General features: G+C 43.9%; 1 protein-coding gene across 5 annotated transcripts in view; it reads left to right on the forward strand.

Moving 5' to 3' along the window:
* The first annotated feature begins 5,705 nt into the window (after positions 1-5,705).
* The window catches only part of magi2b (membrane associated guanylate kinase, WW and PDZ domain containing 2b), a 173,466-nt gene continuing 151,563 nt past the window's right edge, over positions 5,706-27,608 (forward strand). For all 5 annotated transcript variants that reach the window (XM_079568557.1, XM_079568559.1, XM_079568558.1 and 2 more), the window contains exon 1: positions 5,706-6,296. In XM_079568557.1, the coding sequence (XP_079424683.1) occupies positions 5,999-6,296 (298 nt within the window). In that variant the 5' untranslated portion in view covers positions 5,706-5,998. The remainder of the gene's footprint in view (positions 6,297-27,608) is intronic.

The following is a 27,608-nucleotide window of genomic DNA, read 5'->3' on the forward strand; positions in this document are numbered from 1 at the left end:
CACCAAAAATCCAAGCTGGTCTGACTAACTAATGGATTGGATTTTGTCACGTAATCATTGTGTTTACTTTGTATTCTATCTATCTAATAAGTTAGCGCTGCTTAACAAAATCCTTCTTCTGATGATTTTGTGGGTGGGGGAGGGGTGTGTAATGAGGAAGAACTGTCACAAATATTCTTCCTCACGTAGCCGCCCTGAGTGGGGTGACACCTGGGGTGGCCCAGTAGAAATCAGGGGTGGCCACCCCCTAGAAACGCCCCTGACTAAGAACCACCTCAAAACATATTTGCTTAGTCCGATCACCACCAGGCTGAGACCAAGCACAAATTAGCCTTAAGCCTTAAATGTACCTCTGTTTGGATCAAATTGAGAACAAACCGTGTGCTTTAGTTGTTTTTAAATTGTGTGTTTAAATCTGTGGTGAGGCTGTGAGGCACATACTGTTGTCTCTTGACATGAAATGTGTCATACAAATAAATTATATATATAATAATATAATATCTTCAACTTGAATGTGTTACCAAAGCATCAATTTCATTTCATTTTTTCATTTTTTTAAATTTATTTCATTCATTTAAAAATCAAAGAAATCTGGAATTCAAACAAATAATGTCTATTTACAATTGCATTGTAAGCACAACATGTATTATTATTATTGTTATTATTATTATTATTATTATTATTATTATTATTATTATTATTAACATGTCAACCGTTTCCATCTTTTCTTCGTCTCATGCATGTAAACACGCCACTCTGCCGGATTGTAGCCTTTTTTAGTGGTATATTGTTTCACTGGTGTACGTACTGTATATACAGTGAATAATCCCCACAGCTATTATCCCTTTGTGAAAGTATGTGTTTGAAATATATAGTTATTGTTTTATGTTTTTGATCATCCCACAAAAATTAACTTCAAAAGTAAAAAAAATCTATATTGAAAAAGTGTTCACTTCCCCTTCATGTTCAATGTGCAATCCTTCCACGTGTCCTAAATGAGATCGGAGGTGGTCAGTCCAAAACCACATCGATCCTGTCCATTCTAGAGGGCAGTCCTGAATAAACGAATAAACGGAGAGCCGCTGGTGAGCAGCTCCGATCACGGCTAAATTTAGGTGGCCCCAAACTCAAACAACAGTCGGCAGTGTTTGTCTTGTCACCAAAGGAAGAGATAAGTGTTTTGATCCTGATATAGATACAGAACTGTTACGATGAAGTGTCTTACGTAACTGGCCATTGTGACGGTTAGAATCCTCATCTCACAAACTGAAGGTCCCTGGTTCCATTCCCGTGACGTGTGGATCGAGGGGTTTTCTGTGAAGAGTTCCTAAACTCTACCAGAACATGCACAATGGGGTACTCCTCCAAACAGGTACTCCTCTCCTGGTTCAGCTCTGGTGGCCAGAGCAAGCAAGAGGAACATTTGTGCCGTTTTCACATGACAATGGCTGGTCACTGGTCTCATCTTAAAGAGGGGGTATTATGCTTTTTTCAGCCACATAGCACCAGTCTATAGCACACTACAATGATGACCAAACCTTCTGTTGGTCTGTAAATGCAGTAAATTAGAATAACTGCCTTGTATAAAATTGCTCTTTCAAAATGGCGGTAGCAAATGACTTGAAATAGGCCCCTGTCTCTTTAAGAACCTCTGACCCTTTCCGACACGCCCCCTCCACACGCTGTCTGTGGCATCACAACAAGACTCCGCTTGTCTCAACAGTATTGAAACTACGATCGGTGCATTTTAATTTTTATTGTTGGAAAGGAGCTACTGTTTATCACTTTGTGAACAATGGCCACACAGGATATTATTTGGAGACGAACCTTCCACACCGGACGCTTGGAAGGGGCTCTTGCCTGAAAAATAACTGCTGTTTGGAGGCTCTCTCTTTGCATCTGCCATGCCCTATGGATCTCTAACTATACCCCCATGGACGACACCAGGATCTGCAGGAGCCCATACGATTCAAAAGACGGACATTATCTGTGCAGGTGGACAATGGTTTTTCGAGGTTACCCCGTTAGCTTGTTATAATCGACTACAGCTCATTGTTGATGAAAAGTCTGCAATAAACCACAAATGTGTAAAGCCAGGCTCATTGTGTGATCATTGTAAAGGCTGCTTCGAGTAGTTGCTGCTTTATTGACGTTATTTGTGCATAATATGCTGCCTGTTTTCAATGAATGTTGTGAAGGTGAAGGTTGTTAGCTTGTCGCGGCTAATAGTGCCTTAGCTCCGGGAGAAACCACTCGGCTACGACTCACTGTAGATGAAATGTGAGCAATAAACTACGAAATCAACAAGCCAGGCTCCGTGTGTGATCGTCATAAAGGCTGCTTCAAGCAGTTGCCTGTTTTAGTGACGTTTTCAATGCATAATATGCTGCGTGTATTCAGTGAATTTTCCCGTTAGCTTGTCGCGGCTAGCTTGTTAGCTCCGGGAGAAAACCACTCGGCTATGACCCATTGTAGATGAAATGTGAGCAATAAACTTCCAAATCAACAAGCCAGGCTCCGTGTGTGATCATTGTTAAACGGTTCTTTATGTGTGTGGTGGTTTTATTGACTTTATGTGTGCATATTTCTCGTTTTCACGTGATGACTCGAGGTTTAGCTTAGCATTAGCTTTCTCCGGAGGCTCTGTGCATCATCAAGGCCCAGCGCAGAACCAGACACTGAAATAAGTGTTCTTGTCACCGGTTTTAATCCTGGGTGTTTCGGTAACAGAAACACTGATGTGTGTCTTTGTAAAAGTCTGCTGTAACTCCGGTTCACAACACATGAAGCTAATCCTCCATGATGACTCTGTTTACATCTTAGGGCTAGACACTGCGGGGAGGGGGTTCTGCTGAGGAGCAGTGGTTGGTTACTCGGCTGGTGACGAAAGGTCGGAGGCGTATCCTGGAGGTCGAGGGCGTTTCCTGAAGGAATCAGGCGTTTTATCCCTAAAATGGCCGCCATCAGAGTTTCTACAGATTACTCGAAAATACGTGAATGTGCTAAGGCAACACTTCAGGCATGTTTTTCATGAGGGAATGACTTAATAACATGATGTAAAGCTTGAAAAAGTCCATTTTGCATAATACCCCCCCTTTAAGGAAAGGGTTTGACCCACCCTTTAAACCATCAATAGGATACAGAAAGTCTTTTTGAAAAGTCTTTATCTTTTTTTTAACTTGCTCTGAAGCTCCCCCCTAATCCATTGGCCTTCTGCGGAGAATTAGTGTCACCCAGAGCTGCTATGACCTACATGCCAAGGAGACAGCGAAGTAACGTAGAGAAGTGACATTTCCAGTGAATCTGCGCGTCTCATGGATTATTTACTGAGAGCAAATGCACTCGGGCTGCTGCGCGCGTGTTTTTGTATGGAGAATATAGCTGTGTACTAAAAACAGAGTGACCGAGTGAGTGACTGTCATCCTCTGTGCCTCCGAACCAGCGGCTTTTGACTCGAGTGATGAATCTTAAATGAAATGTTACTTTGCCGGCTTCAAATAGCAGCGTGTCTATGAAAAAGTCATTCACTGCTGGACCCGGATCACGTCATAATAACAGGATTCCGATTCTGCAAAGCTGAAGAAAAGAGAAAAAAGAAATAAGATATATTGGAAGCATATAAAGTCAAGGATTCAAGTTATATTTAGATACAGAATACTTGGCCTTTAAATCTCTTTAGCAACATATTCCATTACTTTGTACCTTGTATTATGAATACGTAGGATACTTTCACATTGATTTGCATAATATTAATAGATAAAAGAGGCTTTTGATGAAGAAGATGTTACTCACCTGTTATTAAGTAAATAAGTGGACTTATTAATGAACTTATGAGAAGTGAACAAAAAGCACTTTGGAAAAGCCCACAGAAGGACAGAGTAACTTTTCCCCGAGGTTTTGATCTTTTCTTTCTTCTCAATGTTACGATTATGCAAGTGAAATATAATGACTGAGTACTGTGACATATTCCTTTGATTTTAGGAAAGTAACTCTCAGATGAAAGAGTAAACGTACCTGAATGCAAATGCCTAACATGAGTATTCTAAATGTATCCAAGCCAAACTGCACCTGTAAAGAGGGTGTGCAGGTGATGTCACACGATGAGTTCTGTTGAAATAAGAGCATACACTCTGTAGATGGGTTTCTGTCACATGACTTTGTCCCTTTTCTCCCTCTAAATACTGGTTATGTTGCCTGTAGAGGATATGCACATTTTAAATCAATAGAAATAAAACCTTCAACTTTGAAAATTTGTCGCAAATCAATGAGCATTAACGTTGCAGAAATGAGACTCCATTTGCTGCTGTTACTCTATGACATCATATGCAAAACCTCAAAGTAGTTGTTAAGTGTCTTATCACAATGACAGTGGGTCATTTAAATCTTAATCTGCTGAAATAACAAATAAAAGGCAAACTGTTTTACACTTAACTATAATGATTGTAAGTATTTCTCCAGGCAAAATTAATATACTTTTACATTTCAAATAAGCCTTTTTTGATAATCAATGTCAGAAAAGCCGAAAGAAAATCTAGAGTAACATTTCTGTGAATAGGGATTAATCCTATAGTAGTAACAAGCACCAAAAATACAGATGTTTCAACTTTGAGTTTATGTCTCTGTCATTAATGGACAAACACTGTCACGAAGGTCGACTTCTTCTCTTTCAGAACATGGGGAACATTAGGTTCAGGTCAAAAACATGTGAAGTTAGGTTGTGCAGCTTCTGAGAGCTCCCATCTCTCAAGGACCTGTTCACCTCCAGGACCCGAAGGCGTCAGATTACAGCTGACCCTTCTCACCCTGGACATGGACTATTCACCCCTCTCCCCTCAGGCAGGAGGCTACGGTCCACCGCCATCAGGCTCATGAACGGAAAAAGACCCAATAACTCTGTATCAGACTCATGAATGTAATAATGTGGCCTGTCCACACTTAATACACCTGCACATCTGTGAATACACTCACACTGTTGTTCTGTGTCAAATTGTGTGTTCAACTTCATGTAGGCCCTTATAATTTTTTTTTTTTTTAGGTTTATCATTGATCTAAGTTATATGTGTATATGTTTCATGTTGCATGATTGAACCGAAGAAAATTCCTACTTTGTGAACCTGTTCACCAATAATGGCAATAAAAACAATCTGATTCCGAATGCTATTCTGGCCCTAATAAATAATGATCAGGTTAAACATCTGCCAGCGTTGAATTAGCTCCTGCTATATTCATTCTTTATAAACAGTTATGTTTTTGTCTATCACATCAGCCATTATTGTACTTGTTTAAACCTTAATTAGATAGATCTGACATCCTGATCCACCTCCTGTTCCCCCATACAAACCACTGCTTCACACAAGTGCCCAGCCTACACTATTCCTCTGCATCACTGCTCTACCTCCCTCTATGGTTATCATCCACTGCTTCTTCAACTCCGATTCCCCCTCAAGTCCATCTACCCAACAATTCCCTCACAATACCGAACGATTTCTACAAAGCCTCCATATTAATCCAGTCAGGGATCACCTGAGGATAAATACAGCTGCACATAAGTCATAGTCCTTTAGCCTGGTGCAATCAAAGGAGTGGGTTGTTTTGATCGAATCAGACTTTAAACACTAAACAAAAGTTCGGGTGTACATGGCATAACGCTGTGATCCTTGTGAGCCTGAAGAAGCGCCCCTGGCGAGTCAAGCGCCTCCTCTCCATCCTTTTACGCCGAACCAGAACCATTCATTTCTCTCCCCTCCTTCAGGCTTCACATCCGGGTCATCCGCCAGTGTCTGAGCGCTCGGTGCTGTTTTTGTGGGAGCCTGACTGCACTCGGAAAATTCCTGTCTTCACCGCCGACTCAGCCGCTCTCTCTCTCGAACACTGCGCCTGGCGTGAGCCGCCGAGGATGGAGCCACGACCGATGTGAGGCTACGCGCACAAAGGCTGGGAATGACACGCTAGGAGGACTGTCGTATGGCCAGCCCGCGGACATACACTCGCCCTAACGATGTCTAAAAGCCTCAAGAAGAAAAACCACTGGACCAACAAAGTCCACGAAGCTGTGGTCACCCGGGGGAAGGACGGGGAGCTGGGCTTCGAGCTGAAGGGAGGCGCGGAGAACGGCCAGTTCCCGTACTTCGGCGAGGTGAGGCAGGGGAAAGGCTTCATCCAGAGCGGCAAACTGGCCCAGGATGAGTTACTGCTGGAGGTCAACGACATGCCAGTGGCCGGACTGACCACCCGGGACGTGCTGGCCGTCATCAAGCACTGCAAAGACCCGGTCCGCTTCAAATGTGTCAAACAAGGTGAGCTACACGACCGAGCGAGCGCCGTGTGGGAGAGACGTGTGGACGTGTGGGGGAGACGTGTAACGTGTGCCTCAGATGAAGATGTCATGTGTGCATGTGTTCTGACGGCCTGTCAGCGCTAATGAAAGGCTGCCCCTCAGTAATCTGTCGCAGACACCGGGCAGTGCCGCGGCTTGTTTACCGCCGCCTGGAGGGGGTGTGTCGGCCTAGACATCACGCTACTGCCCGCTGTTTACTCCCGGGTTTGGTGAAGCACAGCTTTGTTGTTTCTGATCTTTTACTCTGGTTATGTTTTGGCCAGACTCAGACTGACAAACATGAGGTGGAAATGAAGATGTCACCATCAAAGCCTTTTAGTAAAATAGGACTGACTGTATGCTATGTTAGCTGTCAGCCTCCAGCCTGGAGAGGAGACCTAACAGTAGCCTACATGTAGCCTACAGCTAATTAGACCAGTGGTTCTCAACCTTTTGGAGCCGCGACCCCCATTATAACAGTTCATTAGAATCGTGACCCCCGTCTGGGTCAGACCATGGGAAAAACAGGGACATTAACCTATATAATTCTGATCACATTTAGAACAAATAATAGCACCCTGGTAAAATAGCATGTATGCTACAATACCATAATAATAATAATAATAATAATAATAATAATAATAATAATAATAGATATTTTTTTATCCATATGCTCTGGCGACCCCCCAAATCTGTCTGTGTGCATAGAGCTAACATGCCCCCATTATACAAGCTACACATTTGGGCAAAACAAGTGTACTTTTATGTCCCATAATGCCCCAAGGCAGATGCTATTATATGATCAAACTTTTGTTTAATCTTAAAAGTCTTGTAACTTTGTATCACACGCGTTTTCCCATTGCAAACCCCACTTTAGACCTGGTTAAGTCCTGGACAGCAGAGGCCCTATGCTAGGTCATAGCTCTATGGGGGGCATGAGAGTGACCCCCCTTTGCTCCCCCACCCATGGGTGCCTTGGTATTGGTTGAAAAGTGACGTAGGTTGCAGACAGGGGTCACACACTTGCATAAAGGAAAGGCATGAGGAGTTGTTTATGTGCAGCCGAGGAGCTAGCAGGTTTAAAGCTTCAGTCTGAACCTGGACACTGCTCAGATGCACAAGTTCATTAAAAGCATTGAATTGTTCAGGAACAGTTGTTTTACAGTGCTAACGATGGAGAAGCCACTTCAATGTCAATGTCTTGAAAAGGACATGCCCGACCATGCCATCCTTTAATATAGGGACTGGCCATTCTTGTGAACGCTCAGAGTATAATGGGCAGTTCCCTTTGGCTTAATGTGGGACGCATTTGTAGGAACTGGTTCTGATTGCTGTGATTTCTTCACCATATGCAGATGGCATCATGGCAACTGCATTATTGTTTGATTTTGCCACTCGGGCTATGGAATGGTAGGGGTTCTGTTTAGAATGAAAATGAGGTATGTGCATACCCACATTATAGAGCTCATGCGCGTGATGTCATAACATAGCAACAGCATGATAGTTAGATTTGTCTGAAGACCCAGCTTTTTAGCTTAGCTCCTAATTATATATTATATAATTATATATATATATATATATATACATATATTGATATATATTTATTTCTAGCTTCATTAATTGCTTTTACTTCAGGATTTTAAACCCTTATGTGTGTTTTGAGATGGTTTCTCATAGTGTCTCCTCTGAAGGGCCTCAGGAGCAGTGAGTGCTATCCTGTGAGTGCTCAGGTGGAGGTGTGGTGTCTCTGTCCTGTGGGTGCTCAGGTGGAGGTGTGGTGTCTCTGTCCTGTGGGTGCTCAGGTGGAGGTGTGGTGTCTCTGTCCTGTGAGTGCTCAGGTGGAGGTGTGGTGTCTCTGTCCTGTGGGTGCTCATGTGGAGGTGTGGTGTCTCTGTTCTGTGGGTGCTCAGGTGGAGGTGTGGTGTCTCTGTCCTGTGGGTGTTCAGGTGGAGGTGTGGTGTCTCTGTCCCGTGGGTACTCAGGTGGAGGTGTGGTGTCTCTGTCCTGTGGGTGCTCAGGTGGAGGTGTGGTGTCTCTGTCCTGTGGGTGCTCAGGTGGAGGTGTGGTGTCTCTGTCCCGTGGGTACTCAGGTGGAGGTGTGGTGTCTCTGTCCTGTGGGTGCTCAGGTGGAGGTGTGGTGTCTTTGTCCTGTGGGTGCTCAGGTGGAGGTGTGGTGTCTCTGTCCTGTGGGTGCTCAGGTGGAGGTGTGGTGTCTCTGTCCTTTGTATATATTTGGGGGGGGGGTGAGAGGGTGTGCCAGGCTTATTGTTTTAAATGCTGTAATCTGTAAAGCACTTTGTGATACCTTTCGGTTTGAAAAGTGCTTTATAAATAAAGTTTTATATGATTTAATTTGATCTTTCTAGATTTAAACTGTGCATACCATCTACAGGCAAATTCTGAATAAAAGTCAATACACGTTCAAAGATGGAGCACAGTATCATAAACCCATGGTGAGTATCTTCTCCAGTGCTTGTCTGCAGTGTAATATCCAGCTCAGACAGTTCGATGGTGAGAAGTGTGACGACGGAGTGACCCGCTTCTGTCAGACTGTATAGAAGCATAACGTGTCTATATATGAGGAGGAGATTGAACAGGGAGAACCATGGTGCAGATATCATCATCTCACTCTCCCAGGCCCCACTTAAAGTTCTTATAACCCTCTACAGTGATAGGTTTCCAAGCGTGAAATGAGCATTATTGTAGCTTGCCTGCAACACTTAACACTTCTTAACACCTCTTGACAAGTCTCATTTTAAACTTGCACCGAGTGGCATTTAAAGTACCACCAAACTAAACAAATAAACCAATGACTTCTGCACTTGGACTAACGGCTCGGACTTAGGTAGGTCTAAATTTGGGTGAATCCAGCTGAAAATCTGTTCAGTATCTAGGTTGCAACATGTCTGTTTAGCAGAACTCAGGAAACTGAGCTAGTGGTAATGAACTGAACCAAGACTGAACCAATTTGGCCAAATATAGTTGCAATTGTTATGTATTTGTATTTTTATTTGTGAAAAGTTTGCGATACACATTTTAAACATATCCAGAAGCTTTTACATTGGAAACTACCACAATACATAGTAACACTCATTTGTTGTTTGCAAAGTGTATTGTTCCCCCAAATAAGTGCAACTTTGGTCATTTTGTGTAACCATTCTGATTTGATTGCGATTACTTGCAACACTACACTGTGCCACAGTTTGAGAACCACATCCCTGGGCCATTTGGAGTGTCGTGTTGGGAGAAGAGGATGTGTGCTCGCTGCATCATCTATGTTGCCTGAAGTCGGATTGATTATTGAGCTAAGAGGTGCTGACAGTGATAGCGGCTCATGGTGTGAGGGGTTAAATGCAAATGCATCTCGCCGTCCGTCCTTATCCATAAAAACATGAGTCTGCATGTGCGTTCTCTGGTGCACGGCTTGTTTTTTTCTTTAAACTGGTTATATCTCGCCGTCTCTGCGCTGCCTCTTTGTTCTTCTGTCTTGGCAGCTTTGATATTTGACTTGAGATGAGGGGAGAGTTGGGAGAGAGGAGTGTATTTATGGCGCAGGCAGATGCTGGCGGCCCGCGGAGGAATCGGCGAGAAGAGAAACCAGTCACTTACTCCACTCAGTAACGGCGATATGGGAGATGGATGCCCTGTCTGCTGTAGTGTGTGACTGGCCATGCATGCAAACAGGCAAACATCTTAACAGGCTATTTCGGGCAGGTAGTAGGGAGACTGGAGTAGGCGCTTGAGTATTCGTCTCGCCTTTCCGGTTTCCCCTCCGGAGTTGTCAAAGGTAATCATTTGCCTGTAACAGTGAAGTGATTGATGTTGCTAGATCATGAGAAAGGGAATTCATCCCAAAGAGACTTTAATTCATGTTTAACCATGGTGTAATCTTCCGTAATCCTGTATATTGTGTCCGTCTGTCATTCTCTTCTGTCCTGCCGGGAAAAATCGGTTTAAAACATTTTCATAGTGCATAGAAAACAAACTTTATAACATAACCATGCCACTCAAACAGACTTTGCCCCTCACTACAGAGAGCCTGGTTTACCTATAGGGTCAGGTACCGTTAAAAATATTCTATATTTAGAGGCCAAGTTCAGATGCTGTTGGTCCAGGGACAGCATTAAAGGCATATACTTTGTTATTTCACATCAAATACATGAAGTTAAATTAAAATACATTTTATGGAATAAAAAAAACGGTACCTAACCCTATTTGTACCTGGATGGGAGAAGAGAGAGAACACCAGGGCCCGGTGTGAGACTCTCAAGGCTCTCAGAGCATTAGATCTCTGGGAACCCCCCAGACTAGACCTGAGCCCTACTTCTTGAAAATAGCAGCTGATTATGTAGCATAACCTCTTATGGTCCTTTTAATCTTTTGATCCTAAGCAAAGATATTCCACTCGTTTGGAAGTCAGCCGCTGTTACGCCTGTATTAAAAGGATGTGACCCAATTGTTTTAACTAACTACAGGCCAATATCAAATGTGTGTGTTTTGTCAAAAGTTCTTGAATCTCTTGTTTGTGATCAACTCAAAGAGGTCCTGTACTCTAAGGAACTACTCTCTAAACCGTCCCCTGCGTTACATTATACTGACAGACGTGTTTCATTTCTAACACCTTTATTAAATGGCGGGAACACATTTGAAACTAAATACATTTCTAAAAATAAAAAGCAGTGGTAATTACAGTAAACGTAGGTCACTGACTTTTGCGTTCAAGGCCTGTGAACAAGGCCGTAGAGTATTTTGATTTATTTTACCTGCAGTCATTTAGCCCACTAGTTCTGAAACCTTGTCCAAAGAAACAGTCATTCATGCGTACAACAACAACACGACGTCTGTAATGTAATGCCTTACGGCCTGATTTTAATTTATAAAACAGCTTTTTCATTATTTCTATTGTAAGAAAGAAAGAAAAAGAAAGATTGGCTGCGAGAAGACAGGACTTCATTCAACCTTCCTGAAGAAGAGGCCACTCACCAGAAGTTGGAATTTCTTTCCGGGATTTAGCGACTATCACCAAAACAGTGTTTGTCTGTGACTGTCTCTGATGGATGTTTGTGAACCTTCACCTGAACCAAAGTGGATTCACTTTTGTAACCAACGCAAGTCCCATAATGTAAACACCGGATGGAGGCCAGAGCGGTGAGTCATGAAAACGCGTGTTAGCATGTGTGTGTTAGCGTGTGTGTCAGCTTGTGTGTTAGCGTGTGTGTGTTAGCGTGTTTGTTAGCATGTGTGTGTTAGCGTGTGTGTGTTAGCGTGTGTGTTAGCGTGTGTGTTAGCCATTTATGAAGCTGTGCACATGTGAACTCCTTATAACTGCATTGTGAAGTTACTTCACTTATTGCTGTGATATTTATATTTCTACTACTGCTAATGTTGCATGCGGGATCAACTCGGAGAGAGGGGGCGGAGTTAACTGAATCCAAGTGTCTTGTCTTCCGGGTTGGAAAAATACCTCCAGAAAATACATATATTTCTCATCAAAATGAGTACTCCATCATATAAATGCCTATAGTTTACTTTGGAATGACTAAAATAGTATGATACAGATCCTTTAAGTGATGCCCGTGTGTCAGCTGTTGAGATGGTACAACAATGAAGTTGTATTTGAAGTATATCTAAGCACTACAATGCAATACTTGCATTTTGATCTGTCACTCGGTTGTAAAGTGCTCCCACGCTGTGCTGATTTTGGCCCGCTACATATTGAAAACTAGCAAGCTATGCACGATGACGACTTCTCGTGGACAAATGTCTGGGAGTGCTCTGGCGATCTCTGATGGTGCCAACATTTATTACATGTATTTTCAATGGCACCACAAATTATAGACGGCAGTAAACCGAGCAAAATGCTTTTACTCGGTTAACCATGGACACCCCTACTAAACTGCAATCCAGCTTCCGGAAAAAGCATAGTAACATCATGGCTGCTACAAAAGTGATAAATTATATAAATCTTTTTTTATTGATCTGTCATAAGCTTTTGACACGGTGGACCATGCTGTTTTAAAGGGGGGGGGGGGTATTATGCAAAATCGACTTTTTCAAGCTTTACATCATGTTATTATGTCATTCCCTCATTAAAAACATGCCTGAAGTGTTGCCTTGGCACATTCACGTATTTTTGAGTTATCTGTAAAAACTCTGATGGCAGCCATTTTAGGGATAGGTTTGCCTGAGTCCTCCTAGGAACGCCCCCACCTCCTGGAGACGCCTCCGAACTTTCGTCACCAGCCGAGTAACCAACCACTGCTCCTCAGCAGAACCCCCTCCCCACTGATGCCACAGACAGCGTGTGGAGGGGGCGTGTCGGAAAGGGTCAGAGGTTCTTAAAGAGACAGAGGCCTATTTCAAGACATTTGCTACAGCCATTTTGAGAAAGCAATTTTATACAAGGCAGTTATTCTAGTTTACTGCATTTACAGACCAACAGAAGGTTTGGTCATCATTGTAGTGTGCTATAGACTGGTGCTATGTGATTGAAAAAAGCATAATACCCCCTCTTTAAAGCATCAGCTTCTTTGTTTGGGACTGTCTTATCATGTTGTTCCTGTTCTTCTTATTTGAGCGACAGGACCCAGTGTGTTAAATGTCCCCAAGGGGGTGCCACAGGGTTCAATATTAGGACACGTCCTATTCATCATGTATATTAATGAATTAGGACAAGATGTGTCTGACTCCTTCGCTGCCTCTTGGCCAGGACTCCCTTGAAAAATAGGGTTTTCATCCCAGCTTTTCTGGTTAAATAAAGGTTAAATAAAAATAAATAAATAAATAAAAAAGGTTTGAGAGTCATTCAATTTCAGTTTCTCTGTCAATTAAAATATTTTTATCTTTCATAAGTGAAGAATAACATTAGAGAGATGAATTCATAATAATTGTGTAATAGTGATATAGTGATTCAGCAGCAAAGCCTTTTACACCGAAGAGCTTTTCCATGTTGTAAGTTCTTTTACCTTACATATATACACTTCCAAATGTGTTTGATGTAGCAGTATGGCCAATGCACCTGCTCCAGGTGTGTGAGGATGAGAGAGCAGGTCACTGAAGGACATGCAGCGGGACAGCCAGCCTCAGACAGGGTCATCTACCCGTGTTAGTGTGTCTGTCTGCAGCCTGCAGATACAGCTGTACATCTGTGACAGAGAGGGTCAGGCTTTTATCCTGACCCCTCCTTTCCTTTGATCCACCAGCGGCACTGGCCGAGTCCAGCTAATAGCCTTGTTTGTGCTATCATCACAGTCCTCATGAAGATGTGTGGGGTCACATGCACTGGGACTTTACAAATAGAGTGTACAATGTTCTGTTAAATGGCATCACATGAAGCATTTTGTGATTGTTGCAATCTAAAAGGCCTGATATCACCAGATATTGTTTACAAATGTTGCATCGTAAAGTTGCAATTGTTTTGAAAGTAAAATGTCATTTTTACATTTTTATTTTTTTAAATAAATGTAGTTTCACAAAGCACTTATAAAATGTTAGCATAAATTTGTAAACACAAATTGAACTTGTTAGGCCCGAGTGCCTCCAACACTGTCGCTTAAAACTGTAACCCCATTTCCCAAAATAAGGTACAATTTTCATGTCAGAATGTTTTCTTCTCCTCACATGAACTATCTCAGGATGATTGAGCGGGACGGTCTGTTCACACTGGCATGTGAAAGTTACTTTCTTTGACTGAACCCTTGCTATAGTTCTAAATATTAACTATTGGCATAAAAAGGTATATTTGTAATCATTTTTAATTAGGGCTGTGCTTAATAATATATCGTAGTACATGACAATACACACATCATACTGAGGCACCTGTATCGTGATACGCAAATGTGTTTTTTATTCAGAACGTTTCAAACATGCTCTGTCTGCTGCAATTTTTTAAAATATATATATATTTTTTTATTGGTTTGTTTGGTCGGGACAGTGCATGTTAATGAACATACATGGGTCTCATGCATGTAAGCAAGCCACACGGGATTGTAGCCTTGGGCTAATTTCCATCCGTCGTCCCACATGCGCACTCTCAAACACACTCTCATTCATCCTGGCCTATTGTACATGTTTTTAGTGGTAGGGGAAACCGGAGTACCTGCAGGAAACCTGCGCAGACACGGGGAGAACATGCAAACTCCACACAGAAAGGCCTTGTCCCTGGTGGGAATCGAACCCGGACCTTCTAGCTGTGAAGCACGAGCGCTAACTGCTGTGCTACCTGTGCTAAAAGGCTTCAATTGCATGTTGAGCCTATTCAGCAGTATAAAAACCTCCCTTTTTTGCAACTATAATTCGAAATATGTGTGAGGAGATAAAAAAAATAAAGATAAAAATATTCTGTTTATAACCTTGTTTAAGAATGCTAAGGTTAATTTGATCCCAGACATTAAAGTTTATACATTTTGTTATGAGACCCAAGGACAGCGTCTCAGCTGCATTTGTTTTGACTACGTGTACAGCTATATAATTTATAATATATAATATAATATAATATAATATAATATAATAATATAACTCAGTGTGAATCTCTGAGACTTCCTGAATGTCTTAATGCTTACTTCCTTGAGAGAGACAGGGGAAGTGCTCTGAATACAGCATGTCGCTAACCTGGCTAACGCCATGCTGCTGTGTGTGCTCGAATCATTTGGAACTGCACAGCAGCCTGGGGACCATGGCCAAAATTTTCGCATGGATTTGGGAACCAATCACAGAACTAGGAGGGGCGGCAAGATGATGACGTGCTATTTGATATACGGAAGCTTGTAGTTTATTTACGGATTAAAAAATAAAAGTTTATTTACGGATCAAACATGACAGCAGCAGATGCAATGCTATTTTTTGATCAAGCTTTAGGCCGTGTTCTGAATAGTTTAGCTCAAAAGTTTACAGCGGGTACGTCATACGTCATCTCATACGATGATACGATTGGCTGTGGCTACGTGCAGACGCATGATAGACATTATGGACGATCGTAAACCACACCTCTCCTACGAGAAAATGAATTGGTGGTCCCCAGACTAAATATCACTTGTGATTTTAGTCTGGTGTTAGCCAGGTTGGCATGTCGCCTCTCTGAATGTGTGCTCTCCTGATTGTTGTTCTTGTTAATAAATCTGGCTCTGGACACAATTTACTTACTTTTTGGTCATATTTTAAACTTGTTTGTTATGGACAAACAAGCTCTATCACGATACCCTCAAATCATGATACGTATCGTATGTGAAGTTGTTGGCAATACCCAGCCCTATTTTTAATAATATCTTTCCCTCTTCATATCAGTATCGCTTTCCAAAAATCCGCTGAATTTAAGTGTGAGGTATGGGATTAATGAAATATCAGTTCACAGAGCATTCTGGAGTTGTGTAGGAGCATCACCATTTTAGAGAAGACTGAAATTCCTTGCTTGAAGAGCTCTTTTAAGCATGAATGGAGACAGGGTTGTTTGTTGTTTACACAGGATGTGGTACCACTTAAATAATTGATCAGTCTTTGATTTGCTTAATGCAGCCGTTCAAATGAGATACATTTGTGTTGCAATCATTTCTGAAACTGCATTTTGCTCCTGGGTTACCTCTCAGAATACACTAGTTCATGACACATTCTGATGTGTTTGTCGATAGTCTTAGTGAGCTCTTTTACGATTGGCTGAACCAGGAAGTGTCTCTGGTGCATCAGCAGCAGCTGAGTGTGAGGGCTGTGGGGCTCTGTCTGCAGCCTTGATAGAATGCCATGGAGATGAGCCGCTGTGAGGTGTTAGTCGCGTGTGCAGAAGGAAGTGTGAATGAATGTGTCTTTATGGTGAGGTGAGAGAAGAATACCACCCGCTGATGTTTTTTTAAACACGCCTAGTGAGCTGGCGCTTTCAGGATGCGTATGAAGGACGCTGTGTTTGATTTGAATGACAAAAGCAGATTGGATTACAAACAGATCATCAAAGCGGCATCCACACAGCCAGTGCTCAGACGGGTAAACGTCAGCTTTCCACAGTAAACGCCGATCTACTTTTAAATCATGAACCAATAAAATACACTTTCTGATTGTCAATCTCCATCAAGAGGTTTGGCAACATTTGATAATTACCTTGAATATTGCGACTATATACAGTGATAAGAAATTACAGCAGCGTTTGGAATTTCTCACATTTCTGCCTAAATCGGTCACTAAATGTCACTAAATGTCACTAAATGTGGTACTGGCTAAACAGTATCTGCTTAAACTAATACCCAAACATTTACATTTGATCATTTTTTTATTGGCCATAACATGTAAACATTCACAGGATGGATGGAACAATGGAAAACTTCCTTGTAGACGTATCACTCTGGATGTGTATGTATGTATATGTATGTGTATGTATGTATGTATATACTGTATATATATGTTTTTGTTGTTTTGTTGTAATACATTTGTATTATTATTATTATTATTATTATTATTATTATTATTACTACTAACTACTATTACTATTATTATTTCATTATTACATTTAATTGCGCAGTTGTCTATCTCTAAGGTCTCTCCTCTCTCCTCTCTAAATTAAAACGGTGGTGGCTCAAAAATGAGCCATTGAGGCAGATCAACTCCTCATTGGAGTGAGGGGGTTGCCTTGGTGGTCACATCAATAGTCCCTGAGGCAGACTGTGGGGTGAGAGGGTTGCCTTGGAGTCACTGGACCTATCCTGGTCTGCGCTGTCCTCAGGACAAGAGTGCCACTAGGAATTATGGCCCACACGGTCACTACCAACTGAGAGGAGAAGGGGAGGAAGGAGAGAAGGGAAGGGGAGGGTATGTATGTATGTATGTATGTATGTATGTATGTATGTGTGTATGTGTGTATGTGTGTATGTGTGTATGTGTGTATGTGTGTATGTGTGTAGGTGTGTAGGTGTGTAGGTGTGTAGGTGTGTAGGTGTGTAGGTGTGTAGGTGTGTAGGTGTGTAGGTGTGTAGGTGTGTAGGTGTGTAGGTGTGTAGGTGTGTAGGTGTGTAGGTGTGTGTGCGTGTGCGTGTGCGTGTGCGTGTGCGTGTGCGTGTGTGCAGTAGTGCTGTGAAGCCTCCAAGAGCTGTCATGTCATGTGAGGAGGACAAACTGAACAGCACCAACATCATACCCTCTCCTCACAGTGAAGTCTGGAGCAGGAGCATCATGGTGTGGGGCTGTTTTGTTTCCTCTTGGCCTGGACAACGTGATATCATCAATAGAAAAATGTATTAACAAGTTTATCAAGATATTTGGCAGAAAAACATAAGACATTCACAACAGCATGTGAATAAGTAAGTGAACCCCTGTATTAAATATCTGCTGATCCTTCTTTTGCAGCAGTAGTTGCTTTCCTGTAGTTGCAGATCAGACGCTCACAACGATCAGGATGAATCTTGGATCATTCCTCTTTACAAAACTGCTGCAGTTCAGTGAGATTCAGGGGGTGTACTTACTTATTCCTCCCTCTCCTGTGAATGTTTACATGTTATGGCCAATAAAAAAATGATCAAATGTAAATGTTTGGGTGGTGTTAGTTCAAGCAGACACTGTTTAATCATTTCTCAACGGTGTACTTACTTTTTCTCGCCACTGTAATATAATATTCCATTTCCACATTGTGCTTGTGTTTCGTTATGTTGACAAATACTCAAAATCAGGGCCAAGATAAGGCTAAAATGGTGCTGAGGAAAATCATGGCTAAAATGTAGTTTTTTTTTCATATGAAGTTCCTGTGCACTTTTCTTTCAGGCTGTGGTAGCAAAAGCAGTGCACATCTCAGTCAGGTGAAAGACTTCTGTGATATTGAGATGTGCTGTGGTTTATTATAATAACAAACTAAAGGGCTATATGCAGCTCTTTTGTTTGTTATAATACGGAATTGGTGCGTTTGGATAAATGGATAAATGTTTGTCAAATGTTTAATGTTAAACACAACCAAATCAAGTCACCAATGCAAAAAAAAAAATCCAAGAAATGCTGTAATATTTTAAATATTGTTGCTCAGGGGAGCTGTGACGTAACTTACCACCAGTGGAGTAAAAAGTGAACTGACTATCGAACAAAATTGTAAAGCCATCTCTCTCCTTTGCTTCTCCTCAAGTGAACTTATCGATTTTTGTATTATTTCTTCTTCGAGCACAAGTTCATATTTAGCTCTTTTGGCAGCCAATTCTGCAGCAGCTTGTACTTGCTTAACAGCTATTAATTGTTTCTCAGAAGTAAAAGAAGCTTCCGATCCATGAACTGATATTGCATAATCCCTTGAAAGCATTTCATGCACTCTGCTTCTCTCCTTGTCCTCATCAAAATCTTCTTCATCTTCGACAGCTCTTTCATAAGCAATGCTAGTCAGTTCTATTGTTGGTGTAGCCATGTGTCTTTTACAGATTTCTTCAAGATGATCAATCAATGACCACAACTCCTCTTCAGACTTGATCAAAAGTTTATTCCTTGCATCACGGGTGTTGTGTTTAATTTCCATTCTTCATATAATGTAAGCAAATGCCTTTCCTTCTTTTGTGCCTCTTCCATGTGAGGATTACCATCTTCACCAAAATTAAAAACTTCTAGTTCAGTTTCTTAAGCAACATTTGCTGCTTCATCTGCTATTTTGCTTGTTTGTTAAAAATGTCCAAACACCAATAAAAGTCCAGTGAAAAATATCATCAATTGAACAATGCTTAAAATGTCCATATTTTCATGTAAAACGCCAAGTAACTTGTGTCACAGTTACATAAATCCTTGACGGTCAGAGTTTTTTGTCCATAGCTCCGTCTTGTGCTAGCTTAATTGCAGCTATACTTCAGACTGGACACTCACATTGTCCACGGCTTATTCAAAGCCTTGTCCAGTTTACCGGTGCGTCCTTGTGAAAAGTCTCCGACTTTCTTTATGCTACTTTCCCTGAGTAGCGAGCTCGTTTGTCCAACAGCTGACGATCCAGCAATCCACCCTGGCAGGTCGGGTTCTGGGTGACGGCCACCTCGGGCTACGCTCTTACTGTAGCCTCCTAGCTGAAGAATCAAGCACACAAGTGGATGTGTTGCCATCTTTATTTTCCGTAACATTACCACCGTAAAAGCTAGAAACACACAAACCTTCTAAACACTACAACCGTGAAATAATGAGTTACCTTTTACCCCCATTACGCATTAGGGGTTAAGAATGAGTACAATCATAACATGCAGCCTTTCTCCCGCCATGTCACATACACATCTTTAAACAGTTCCGACTGATTACAGGAAGTGGCGCTACAGGAAATACTTCAAAATCAAACAGTCCGTTACAAAGAGGAACTAAACTTTAAACCAACTTTCTTCTGCTGATAAACTTCATACATATGGTATGGTCCACTGTTCCCAGTCCGATTTTGGCCATTTTAGTGTAAACTTTTGTCATCACTTGCACTTCTGTCTAAAAATAAACTGCAGCCCATCATGGCCAAGCAATCAACTGTAATTTATTTATTCATTTTTTTGCAGTGGAGGGGTCTGCAAAAGCGCTCCATAAGTGGACCATTCATACCCACGCCCCAACCCACTGTGCGAGTATTTACAGACAGCGTGTGGAGGGGGCGTGTCGGAAAGGGTCAGAGGTTCTTAAAGAGACAGACGCCTATTTCAAGACATTCGCTACAGCCATTTTGAGAGAGCAATTTTATACAAGGCAGTTATTTTAATTTACTGCATTTACAGACCAACAGACGGTTTCGTCATCATTGTAGTGTGCTATAGACTGGTGCTATGTGATTGAAAAAAGCATACTACCCCCTCTTTAAACAGCCACATCAAAGCAACAACATCAGCAGCTTTTAACATCTAAAACCTCTGTTCAGATCAAACATTTAGGGCCCGATCTTCCGCCTGGTGCAACAACAGCACTGCTCAAAGGCGAGGTTGGTATCTTGCACACTTACAGCGGTGCACCAGTGCTTTCGCCGGTAGCCTGGGGGTGTCAAAAAACTATAAAATATTTTTTCCACTGAAAGTTAAACATTGTCCATGTCCTGCGAGAGATCGATGATCCCATAGCGCTTGAGCGTGGGGCTCTGCACGCCACAGAAATGTGGTCAAAACACCTGCGTGTGCATCTTCTCACACCCACCACCACCCAGAAGCTGAAAATATTCCAGTTTGGTGTGGTCTGTAGGAGGTAAAGCTTGGGGAGGGACTGCTACTGAAATATCGCCATGGAGTCTGTCCAGCCAGGTATGAAGCAAAGATTGCACAGAGCGCCCCCTGTCGGTCCAAATGTCTAGATTACAGTCTGCGTTTAGAAACGCGAGTCCTGAATAGAACTAGGAAGCACGATCAAACATATTAGTCCAGTGCTCTGGTGCTGCACTGGCTTCAGTCACACAGTTCTGCTTGTTACAAGTCTTTTCATGGTTTAGCACCGAAGTACATCTCTGACATGTTAGAGCCATCTGAACTATATGGGGCCATGAGAACTTCAGGAGATAAGATAAACCTTTATTGATCTCACAAAGGAGGGGTGTCATGGTAGTCCCAGAGTCAATAATAAACACGGTGAGAACACCCAAAGGCGCCGGCCCTAACTGGCAGCTAGTTGCGTTGGCTCTGTTACCTCTCTTACACTTTTTGCTTTTATCTTTATTTATAGACGTGTTTTTTTTAAAATTTCATCAAGTAGACTAGACATTGTGCATTTGTGCACAGGGGAAGCTGTTTTTTTGTTGCACTTTCCCTTTTATTTGCAATGTCTTCAGCATTTTTGGGATCTGCATCTTTTTGTTGTTCTCGTTGCCACGGTGACACACACAGTCCTCTTGTTTATTCACGGGAACAGCTTCTCGGACTCAAGGACTCACCTCTCATGCATGTGGAGAGGCCGGTGATCCCCGCCGAGATACGCAGAAAACGCAGAGGCTGCAGAGGTGGACGCAAGAGGAGAAGATGGCTACCCTCCGTCATCCTGGGTAATGTGCGCTCCATCGCGAACAAGACCGAGGAGCTGGCCACACTGACCCGACATCAGAGGGCTTATCGGGAGTGCGGACTGATGTGCTTTACGGAGACGTGGCTGAACGGGAATATACCGGACTCTGTGGTTTCCCTGGAAGGATTTAAACTTGCGCGCGCAGACCGGTGTGTGGAGGGGAGCGGGAAGAAGAAAGGCGGTGGAGTAGCTGTGTTTGTGAATGAGAGATGGTGCCACCCCGGACACGTGCACGTGAAAGAACAGATATGCACCCGGGACCTGGAGATGATCGTCGTCAGCATGAGGCCTAGGTATCTACCGAGGGAGTTTTCACACATGGTCGTGTTGTGCTTGTATATCCCCCCCTCGGCCGACGCCGCCGCAGCCTGTGAGCGCATCCACAGTACCGTGACCCAGACCCAGATGCGTCACCCCCGCGCCCTGCTGCTCATCACCGGTGACTTTAATCACGCCTCTCTTTCTGCCACTATCCCCACACTCACGCAGTATGTTAAGTGCCACACAAGGAACAATAAGACCCTGGACCTTCTGTATGCTAACGTGAAGGGCGCTTACACCTCTGCCCCCCTCCCCCCGCTCGGACGCTCAGACCACAATCTCGTCCTACTGCGGCCGGATTACACACCCAAGGTGCGAAGAGAGCCACCACAGAAGAGGTCTGTGAAAGTGTGGAGTGAAGAGGCTGAAGAGAGACTTAGGGACTGTTTCCAGATCACAGACTGGAACATGATCTGCAGCTCTCATGGAGATGACATCGACAGCCTGACCCACTGCATCACAGACTACATCAACTTCTGTGTGGAAAACACTGTACCAACCCGGAAGGTACGGTGTTTCTCCAACAACCACCCCTGGGTGACCCCTGAACTTAAAGCCCTCCTGAACCAAAAGAAAAGGGCTTTCAACTCAGGGGACAGAGAGGAGCAGAGGAGAGTCCAGCACGAACTCCAGTGGAGGATCAGGAAGGCCAAGAAGGACTATGGCGAGAAGCTGGAGCAGAAGCTGGCGCAGGGCAACGCACGGGACGTGTGGAGGGGACTGAAGAACATCTCCGGTTTTGGACAGAGTGCCAGAGGGACAGCTGATGGAGACCAGCGCGGGGCGGATGAATTCAACCAACATTTCAACCGGTTTGATTCTCCCCCCACTCCCTCCTCTTCACGCATCTCCAGCACAGTGGACACTGCCCCCCTCCCCCGACCACCTTCACCTGCCTCCAGCCCCCCTGCACCCACGTCTCCAGCCCCCATCATACGGACTTCCTCTAGCACCTGCCCCATCCCCGGCAGTCCACCCCCACACCGGTCCCCCCCTCACTCCCCCCTCTCCATCACACCGGACCAGGTGAGGAGGGAGCTGAGGCGACTGAAGCGGGGGAAAGCTGCAGGACCAGATGGCATCAGTCCCAGGCTGCTGAGGACCTGCGCAGACCAGCTCTCCGAGGTCCTCTGCCACATCTACAACCTGAGCCTCAGCCTGGAGAAGGTCCCCGTCCTGTGGAAGACCTCCTGTCTGATTCCAGTTCCTAAAACAGCGCACGCCAGGGAACCGGCCCACTACAGACCAGTCGCCCTGACCTCCCACCTGATGAAGACGATGGAGCGGCTCATCCTCACCCACCTCCGCTCTGTGGTAAGCCCCACCCTTGACCCGCTGCAGTTTGCTTACAGACCCAACATCGGAGTGGAGGACGCTGTCATCTACCTGTCGGAGCGGGCGCTCACGCACCTGGAGCACGCCGGGAACGCTGTGAGGGTCATGTTCTTTGACTTCTCCAGTGCCTTCAACACCATCAGGCCGGCGCTGCTGCGGGGGAAGCTGGAGGACGCGGGAGTGGATGAACATCTCACCGCATGGACCATCGACTACCTCACGGACCGACCACAGTATGTGCGGCTGCGCAGCTGTGAGTCTGAGGTGGTCGTCTGCAGCACCGGGGCCCCTCAGGGCACCGTCCTCTCACCGTTTCTCTTCACCATCTATACATCGGACTTCACATACAACACGGACAGTTGTCATCTCCAGAAGTTCTCCGACGACTCCGCCATCGTGGGCTGTGTGTCTAAGGGGAACGACCTGGAGTACCGGTCAGTCATCATAGACTTTGTGGACTGGTGTGAGCGCAACCACCTGTGCTTGAACATCAGTAAGACGAAGGAGATGGTGATCGACTTCACGAGGAAGCCACTGCCGTACACACCGCTGAACATCCAGGGGGAGGACATTGAGGAGGTGGACAGTTTCAAGTACCTGGGTGTTCACCTCAACAATAAACTGGACTGGTCCCACAACACCAACGCCCTGTACAAGAAGGGCCAAAGTCGCCTCCACCTTCTGAGGAGACTGAGGTCGTTCGGAGTGAGCAGGCCTCTGCTCAGGACTTTTTATGACTCTGTGGTGGCCTCTGCTCTCCACTACGCTGCCATGTGCTGGGCCCCGGGCAGCACAGAGCGGGACAAGAACAGACTGAACAAGCTGGTCAGGAGGGCCAGCTCCGTCCTGGGCTGCCCCCTGGACTCTGTGGAGGAGGTGAGGGACAGGAGGGTGTTAGCCAAGCTCACCTCCATCATGGACAACACCTCCCACCCACTGCACGGGACTGTAGAAGAGCTGTGCAGCTCTCTCAGTGGCAGACTGAGACACCCTCAGTGCAGGACGGAGCGCTACCGCAAAGCCTTCATCCCCACTGCTGTCAGACTGTACAATAAGACTGTGAAGTAACGCCGACTGTAACAAGTGAATTTCTCCTTTGTGAGATGAATAAAGGTTTATCTTATCTTATCTTATCTTATCTTAACTTCAGGGAGGGGTCTCCTGGTGGTCCCAGAGTCAATAATGAATATGGTGAGAACTTCAGGGAGGGGTCTCCTGGTGGTCCAGAGTCAATGATGAACATTCTTCTGCACTCTTTGGTTTTAATGTAATTGATTCATTACTAAAGACAACACTTGTGTGCCACAAACCAAAATGACACGTGGAAGTACCATGGGGTAAATGGGAAAGATTGTCAATCCTGCAACATACTGTGCACATAACACATGCTTTGTTTGGATATAAAGGTAAGAGCTAAAATGTCTTCAATGCAAAACAACCCTGTCCAGATGACTGCTTTTTCTAAACCTTTGCTTTTAATTTACTTGCGCACAAACCAGATTGTGTAATAGTATTCAATATTAAAAACACACTGTCATCTCTTTTGGTGTTATTTTTGAAGCCATATTAGGACAGCTATTTCGACTGCCCTCATTTACTTCATTTGCAGCAAACAGAAGCTACAGAACTGCTTTGGAAGACAAATGCACGGCAGAGACGCCCCAGCCTGCACAGTTATTGCCAGCTCCAAATGTAATTTTCTCCCCTCCAAATTGTATTTTTTTTGCCGCTCAGAGAGATGAGTGTGGAGGAAGGACAACCCCGGGACATTTTATTCACCTGGGATGGTTCTGATGGTTCAACAGTGTAATAACAACATGCTTTTAAGAAGTTAACTTGGCTTTTAACACAAGGAGTCAGGCAGATCGCACTGTGCTGAGCTCTATTTCACCAGCAAAACAGAATCTACACCATTCTTAAAGAAAGTCTGTAGTACAAACTATAAGACTAAGATTATAATACTAATAATAGAAGGGAAAAATGGGAAAGCCCCCACTAGGACTGCGGTCCTATACAATGCATTGTGACAACATATCTCAGCTGTTAAGTAACAGTTCTCACATTCACAATCATCTGGTATGAAATAGAATCCACAATGACACCTATAGCACACATTACAGAGTTTTGAAGGCTTTAGCATCAAATTGGGATGGTTGCCTCTTAAATCATATTTATTCTTTTTCAAACATTAAAATAAAACAACTCAATCAAAGAATGACTTCAGCCCAGACCTTCTAACAGACACAGAAACATCACTCCTCTCCTCCTGCACATTTGAATATTTGTTTTCAAAGTACCTCGCGGCCTACAGCGTATTTGACAGCGTTTACAGCAGAGCTCTGCCGTCTCTGATCAGAGGGGTTTGGACGTGCCAGGTACAGAGTGTGGAGCGATGGTTCCTCTGCTGTGATCTGTGTGTTCTCACTGACCTAAGACTCTTCAGCCTTTACAACTCCGGAACAGATCAACTGTATATTGGCTCTTTGGTGTCTGTGTTCTGATCGATTGTGTTGTTTTATTTTCATGGTGTGTAGGTCTGTTACATTCAGAAAGCCTACAGCACAGGGGAAAAAGAAAAATGGTTTTAGATCTGTGTAAAGTGCGACGCAGATGAGCCACGGTGGCCCGAGACTAAATTCCCATTTGGGACAATAACATTTATTGTGAGCTGTTTTTTGCCCATATTTTCCCTCTGCCTGGGTCAAAGGCAGTCCTTCAACCAGTGCCTGTGGGATCATCATCAGAATCCGAATCATCTTGAGCCATGGGTTTGGTCAGGAAGTACCTTGGTGGAGGTTTATCCTACTGTGCATGTTTTAGGGCTATAAGGATACTGTGTTTGTCTCGAGTAGTTGTGCAGTGTACTGTGTGGCACTGTGTGGCTGTGTTGAGAAGCTTGAAGAATGGATGCATCACATCCGTCTCAGCGCTGGTATAAATAACTCTGGCTGATGGCTTCTGTCAAAGCAGACGATGATTTTATTGAGGCTGTAGAAACTGCTCAGAGGATCAACCTCATGCTGAGCCTGCACAGTCCAAATGAAAGTGAAGTAGGTCACTTCATTCTCCGCACTCTGGACACTGCAATCTGCTGCCACCAAAGGGCTATTTAAAGTTATTTTATAAAGCAGACTTCATGTATCTGTTAGAAAAACACTGAGGCTGGTGTCATGTGGATCCGGTGTGGGTCAGACGGTGCTGTGGGTTATGGCTCTTCTCTCCTGCTTCTACATGTGCTAAGACTGTGCCTTAGAGAGCACCTGTGTTTGGAGTCTGTTTGCTCGGTGGCCACTTGGTGGCACTGTCTTTCCATACTTAAAGGGAGAGATGATAGTAAGGTATAATAAATAGTATTCAATGCATATGCTTTAATAACATTTGATATTTTCAAATTTGAAATTAAAGCGCTAATTTAAAGGTTTTACACATGATTTTTTTTTTAGATTACAAACAATAAAAGAGGAAGCCACTAAATTCAAATGTTAGTTTTGTCCAGAGTAACTTTCGAAACAAATTTGTTGCCTCCCGATTCTCCTCAGGGACGATTTTATCGGCACATTTCACAACTTTTCAGGGTCACTATCACAGAAATGCTAAAAAACTCACATGTTTAAGTTCTTAAAGGATCTGTATCCTGCTATTTTAGCCATTCCAAAGTAAAGTATAGGCATTTATATGATATATTGTATCACTACTACTATGGAGTACTATTTCTTGTGATAAATTCAAGTATTTTCTGGAGGTATTTTTCAAACCCGGAAGTCAAAGCGCTTGGATTCAGTTAACTCCGCTCATGGGGACAAATATAAATACCACAGAAGTGAAGTTACTTTATGACGCAGTCATAGGGAGTTGACATGTGCAACACAGCTTCATGAACACACACGCTAACACGCCTTTTGATTGACTCACCACTCTCGGCTGTTTTTATTATGGGACTCGCATTGGTTATAAAAGTTAATCCACTTAGATTCTGGCCAAGCAGCAATTGGTGAAGTGACGGTCACAGACAAACACTATTTTGGTCTTTGAATCCCGCAGAGAAATTCCAACTTCTGGTGAGTGGCCTCTTCTTTAGGAAGGTTGAATAAAGTCCTGTACCTCTCAAACGCGCTTTTCTCCGTGACATTATCGTTAGGTAAAAAAAAGAACAGGGTCCAGACTCCATAAAGGTTAGAAAGAGCTCCTTATTCACAACTTTCAGTGCAAACATGACATCTGTTCAGACGCTCAGGGGGTGCGTTTGTTTTGTGCAGGGGCAGCGTGGACGCTTCAGGCACTTCCTTTTTATTCATTTGTTTATTTCTCCATCCATCCATCAATTTTCTTCCGTTTTATCTGGGGCCGGGTCGCGGGGGCAGCAATCTCAGCAGAGATGTCCAAACTTCCCGATCCACGCACACCTCCTCCAGCTGTTCTGGGGGGACCGCGAGGCGACACCAGGCCAGCTCGGAGACATAGTCGCACCAGCGTGCCCTGGGCCTTCCACGAGACCTTGTCCCACTAGGACATGCCTGGAACACCTTCCGCGGGAGGCGACCAGGAGGCATCCGGAACAGATGCCCTAGCCACCTCAGCTGGCTCCTTTCGACGTGGAGGAGCAGCAACTCTACTCCGAGCTCCTCCCGGGTAACTGAGCTCCTCACCCGATCTCGAAGGGTGCGCCCAGCCACCCTGCGAAGGAAGCTAATTT

Source organism: Gobius niger (genome assembly GCF_951799975.1).
Source record: "Gobius niger genome assembly, chromosome: 12".
Classification (NCBI taxonomy): domain Eukaryota; kingdom Metazoa; phylum Chordata; class Actinopteri; order Gobiiformes; family Gobiidae; genus Gobius; species Gobius niger.